This window comes from Bos mutus, chromosome 15 (assembly GCF_027580195.1).
Source record: "Bos mutus isolate GX-2022 chromosome 15, NWIPB_WYAK_1.1, whole genome shotgun sequence".
Lineage (NCBI taxonomy): Eukaryota > Metazoa > Chordata > Mammalia > Artiodactyla > Bovidae > Bos > Bos mutus.
The window spans coordinates 40626941-40633211 of record NC_091631.1 but is presented as its reverse complement, the minus strand read 5'-3'; the positions used below and the strand labels follow the sequence as shown (position 1 = coordinate 40633211).

The following is a 6271-nucleotide window of genomic DNA, read 5'->3' as shown; positions in this document are numbered from 1 at the left end:
TTTAGAAAGGACTACAAAATAAATCCCCTAGGCACATCACACAGAAGCCTTCCACAATTGGCACCACACTTACTATTTTAGGGTCATTACCATGTCCTCTCTCCTGCCATTAGAACATATTCAGTCCTCGTGGCCTCCATGCCTTTGCACATGCTATTCCTTTTTCCTTTTCTAACCTTCCGTGATGGAAAACTCATATTCCTCCTTGAGAATGCTTTAGCTTTTCAGTAAAACAGCTTCCAACAGCACCAGGAAATTAGTCACTTCTTCCTCTGTGCTTTTTATAAGCCTCTTGTTAATATGACTACTATAACGCCTATTATATTATATTCTAATTTATGTGTCAAATTTCAGGGCAGGGATCGTGTCTCAATCGTGTAATGACTAACACAGTCTGCGGCAGATATCTAGCAGATACTTCAATGCATTTTTTGAATGAGTAAACCTTGTCTGTTTTATTTTCCTGTAAACTAGTTTAATAATGTGATTGTCTTCAATATAGCAATTTATTCTTAAACAATTGTAATAAAAGGAAGACAGTGAAAACACTGTTTTCAATATTCCTGAAAGGTTGTCAATTATATCAAACTCACCCAAAGAAGCAGAAAAAAATCTCCAAATTACAATGTTAAACATGGCTTTATAATAATAATGAAAAAAATGTGCTTATGAAATCATTTGTTTTCCCAATTCTTCTTCTCAACAGAGTATAATAAAAAATGATACACAAACATCAGGTTTAGACTTTACATCAGAAGACTTTTAAAGGATCAAAACAATAGGTTTTTTTTGTCAGTCAAAAAGGACCTCTTGGTTATCTAGTTCAACTTTCTGCTGTGTATGAATCTCTGTGGTATCTCTGATAAATGCTTACTGAGCTTCTATTTGAATACTTTCAGTGATTGGGAACTCACTATTAGGAAGGTATTGATTCTTTATTTTAACAATCATAATATCCACGTTGAGCTCAAATTTGCCTTCCTGTAGTCTTTAGCCATTGGACTCAATCCTTCCTTCTTAAACCACAGAAAATATTCCTTCTTTGTTATGGAAACCCTATAAAGAATTAAAAACAGCTACATCATCATTCCAAGTGTTTCCCAGTTTTATTCAATTCCTTCTGAGATGTCATGTTTATCAACATTTTCACCAACCTGGTTTATATTCTGCAGACATGTCACAGTAAGTCTCTAACACTTCTGAAATGAAGCCTGGAGCAACTTCAAGTGAGATTTGCCCAGTGTAGAGGATTTCTCAGAGCAGCACTAACACGTACCTTTCACTGTAGACTTTGTACAGGTATTTTAAATTTGGATTGCCTCTTACTTGACGTAGAGTCAAACCTTGGCAAGAGTCAGCAGGAAAGAGGAAAAATGAAGTAGGCGCAGAGCTAAGAGAACTGATCCAATTCTGAGCCTTTTGTTGGGAGGCAAGCTGCCTAAATAAACCTTAGACATACCAAGGGGATTCAAGGGGTTTTGGTCAATAGATGGGGACCAGGCTGTAGCAGTATTTGAAATTAGATAGGTGGCAGCATCTTGCCTCCATAGGTTTTAGGGCAGGTCCTCCATCACCAGGTGGGGAACATGAGAAACAAGACCCAATTCCTGTGCAAAGAGGCTGCAAAGGGTTGGGCAAATCAGAGTGATGAAGACTGGGGTTCAAAGAAGGGCTATATACTTTTTTTATGTTTTATTTTTACTTGGAGGGTAATTGCTTTACAATGTTGTGTTAGTTTCTGCTGTACAACAATGTGAATCAGGTATAAGTATACATGTATCTCCTCTCTCCTGAGCCACCCGCTCCATCCCACCCCTCTAGATTATCCCAGAGCTGAGCTGAACTCCCTGTGCCACATAGCAGCTTCCCCCTAGCTAGTTATTCTACACACGGCAGTATATATATGTCAGTGCTACTCTCTCAATTTGGGCTACATTTCTAAGGGGAAACTGAGGTAGTAAGAATCAAAATAGCTCTGGAGTCATAAAGACTTTGTTGAATTCCATCTTCTCCACTCTCCAACCTCAGTAGTTTCCTCAAGTGAAAATGGTGCTAATAATAGTATTCACTTTAAAGGATTGGTATAAAGACTTAGTTGGATAATATATGGAAGGTCTTGCATATGGTTATTGTTGCTTATTTGCACAGTCCTGTCCAATTGTTTGCCACTCCATGGACTGTATCCTGCCAGGCTCCTCTGTCCACTGGATTTCCCAAGCAAGAATACTGCAGTGGGTCTGGGATACAGTTACTGCTTTTCAAGTGTTTTTATTGAAAACTAAAATTAAAAAGGATAAAAATATAAGGTAAATGAATTTTAAAATAGTTTTACTTTTGAAGCCTTTAAAATTATGTACTGAGAGCATATTCTCAAAATATTTTTAACACTTCCTTTAAGAAAAGCACTATATATATTTTTTTGGAACAAGATCAGGAATGATACAGACTGGTCCAATATGGCTTGTAAAGTAAGCATAATGTAATATGATTCATTATAATCCTCATAATAATTGTGCCAATGTTATGGCTGTAAGAAATATACTTATTTTCAATTTCACTTTCAAATACAATAAGATGATGTGGTGGTGGTTTAGTTGCTAAGTCGTGTCCAACTCTTGTGACCCCATGGACTGTAGCTTGCCAGGCTCCTCTGTTCATGGGATTCTTCAGGCAAGAATACTGGAGTGGGTTGCCATTTCCTTCTCTGGGGATCTTCCCAATCCAGGAATCAAACCCAGGTCTCCTGCATTGCAGGCAGATTCTTTACCAACTGAGCTATGAGAGAAGCCTGTGATAAGATGATGACTTAGCCATAAATTTTTGAAATCTGACTTTTTAAAAAAATTTTGTTGCTGTTGCTCAGTTGCTAATTCATGTCCAACTCTTTACAACCCCATGGACTGCAGCACACTAGGCTCCCCCGTCTTTCACTGTCTCCCAGAGTTTCCTCAGATTCATGTCCATTGAGTCTGTGATGCTATCCAACCATCTTATTCTCTGCCACTTCCTTCTCCTTTTGCTATCTTTCCCAGCATCAGGGTCCTTTCCGATGAGTCGGCTCTTCGAATCAGGCAGCAAAAGTACTGGAGATTCAGCATCAGCGTCAGTCCTTCCAATGAATATTCAAGGCTGATTTCTTTTAGAATTACTAAAGGAATATATTATATATATTATATATTTATAAATATATAATACATATATATTTAATATATATAATAAATATATAATATATATTTATAAATATTTTATATTTTATATAAAATATACATTTTGTAAATATATAATATATATTTATAAACATATAATATATATAATATATTCCTTTTGGAATATAGTCATTAATCCAGTCAGAATTACAATTCACTATTTGTTAGAAATCTTTGCATAAACACTTTTCCCAGCCCACGCTGTTTTGCTTTTAATATCCAATTATCTAAAATTTAAGAAGAATGAGCACCGCCCCATGGGAGTGTGTGTGCTGCTCTATGATCCTATGGTTAAAATTCAGAGAATTGGGAGTGACGTCATCTGTAACAATAAAAAAGCTTCTCCGTGTGGAAGACTTATATATATAAAAGTCACATTGAAGGGTCTACAGCTCAATTTATCAGCCTTCTCAGGTTTACTCAACTTTGAGAAAGCATCAGCTGCTAATACGTTTGAAAGAAGATCGTATCCTAAGACGTGTGGTGAGTAATCTTTATTTTCTCTTTTAAGTTTCCATGAGTTCTTTTCTTACAATCAAGTAGTCATTTAATATGTACCATTTCCTACTAATATCATGCTGTTTGTTAAAAGTAAAATGTTAAGGGAGGGTTTGAATTATATTTAATATTAAAATGCCACAATAAAAAATAAATTTATGCCACTAAAATATTGTTGAAACACTTATTTTTGTGATTAAAGTATTTTGAGAGGCCTTGCTTTTTTTTTTTTTAACTCATCTGCAATTACATGGAAATAATTAAAATTTGGCATGATGTGCTTTAATGATATCTTGTTAAAATTTTGATATAAAGCAGCCTAGTGAGAAATGAATAATCCTGATTTAAATAATCAATGTAAATTTATGTCTCTGAGTTAAAATTCCATTTTCCCCACATAATATCCTCACAGAGAGCTCAGTCTGTGTACTATAGTTGGAGAAACTGTTTTACTGCTGAATATTTGGTCCCTTCACATAGAACCTTTTCTAGTTTTCTATCTGAAAACTACACATGAATTTTAAGGATGTTTCGCGCGCTTCTAATGACCTTCTTGTGAGAAGCGCGCCTCTCAGTTGAGAATAGGAAAGAAAGGCAGACGCACTAGGTGAGTGTGGCGGAGCTGGGGCAGACTCCTGTCCTCTGCTACAGTGATCTTTTCTCATGTAAACCAAAATGAAGACTATCCATTTGGTGCTCCTTCAATAGCTTATATTGCACAGTGAAAACAAATATAGTAGGTTATAATGGCCCTTATGCTACTTCTAAATGACGCAGTTTCCCACAGCCACCCTATGTGTATGTTAAATGGAGAACATTAAGTATTAAGAAAAGGCACTTCTATCATGAAAGCTATTGCAGTTGTTGAAATGCAGACTAAGGTAAGACTTTTCTATTTTGAGATAAAAAGCTTAAAAGCAAAAGAGCAAAATTCTAAACATTATACTCAAACAAAATTGTTAATAAAATGAGCTGAAAAGATAAGATACAGACAAGCATTTTATATGGAATCAAAGCTCTAAATTTGTATAACAAGTAATTAATTAGATGATGCTTAAATGCTTTGACACATTCTTTTTAATGCTAGGAGAACTCTGTGTTAAGTTAGTAAAAAATCTCTAAATCAGAACCTATTAATTTGGCATTTATAGTTATCATGACATTGAAAGGAAGTCTACTTATGAAAAAGAAATTTGCTAAGTAAACAGATGCTGTTGACAATTTACCTAATTAAGAGAAGTAGCTATTTTCAAGCAAATTAGAAGCATTTAGTCATAATTAATACAAAATGTGGGAGGAAATTCTAAACAGTGAACTTTTTGATTCTTCACATAGCTTAAAATTCATATAACTTGCACAAGAACTCTCAAAAAGATACCTAAAAAAGTAAAACTCATCTGTCTCATTTCTAAGCCAATTGGGTTATACTTACTATATACTAATTATGTGTATATATATAATATACAGTAATTATGTGTATATATATAATATACAGTAATTATGTGTATATATATATAATATATAAACTGTAAAATAAAGAGACTGATTCCAAAAGTCTCTCACAAAAAACAATCCAATTAGTCACTGTCACACTCTGTGCAAACTTGTATGGTTATAAATATAAACTACTATAAATTTAATTGTACAGTTTGGAATATTAAAAGTATTTTTAAATACCTCCATTTTTCTTTTTCTTTTTTAGTTAATATGATGTCTGCAAAAGACATGGTTAAGGTAATGATTGTCATGTTTGCCATCTGTTTTCTTGCAAGATCAGATGGGAAGTCTGTTAAGTAAGTACCATAGCCTATTCTGCATGGTGAGGTCAGGGGAATTGGATTTTTAAGGTTGGCTTTATGATTTGGAAGAGGGGAACTAATGGAGTGATCCTCTCTGATCCTGTTCCCTCCAGGAAGAGAGCTGTGAGTGAAATACAGTTTATGCATAACCTGGGCAAACATCTGAGCTCCATGGAAAGAGTGGAATGGCTGCGGAAAAAGCTACAGGATGTGCACAACTTTGTTGCCCTTGGAGCTTCTATAGCTTACAGAGATGGTAGTTCCCAGAGACCTCGAAAAAAGGAAGACAATGTCCTGGTTGAGAGCCATCAGAAAAGTCTTGGAGAAGCAGACAAAGCTGATGTGGATGTATTAATTAAAACTAAACCCCAGTGAAAACAGATATGATCAGATCACTGTTCTAGACAGCATAGGGCAACAATATTACATGCTGCTAATGTGTTCACCTTCTATTAAGTGCCAGTATTTCTATGACCAACCTTTATTGCTAGCTGTGATACCTACAATTTTAATTGAGTATTTTGATTCTACTTTATTCATCTAAGAGCTCTTTTAATAATTCTATTTCTATTGATTCCAAATAAATGAAGTTAAGTATTTCTCACTTGTTATAAAAATATCTTTTGGTTATGAGTAACACCAATATGTTAAAATTGATCATGACTAAGAACAACAACACAAAATGTTTTTTTAACCATATGTTTCACATTCTGATATTTTGAAATTATCCTTTTAATCTTATCAAAGTACCAGCTCCCTGAATCATTA

At 34.6% G+C, this 6271-nt stretch overlaps 1 protein-coding gene across 1 annotated transcript; it reads left to right on the top strand.

The window, feature by feature from the left end:
• The first annotated feature begins 3463 nt into the window (after positions 1-3463).
• On the top strand, positions 3464-5878 carry PTH (parathyroid hormone). Its single transcript, XM_014477284.2, has 3 exons — positions 3464-3554; positions 5407-5497; positions 5617-5878. The coding sequence occupies exons 1-3, from the start codon at positions 3464-3466 to the stop codon at positions 5876-5878; spliced, it is 444 nt and encodes a 147-aa protein (XP_014332770.2).
• The last annotated feature ends 393 nt before the right edge of the window (positions 5879-6271 follow it).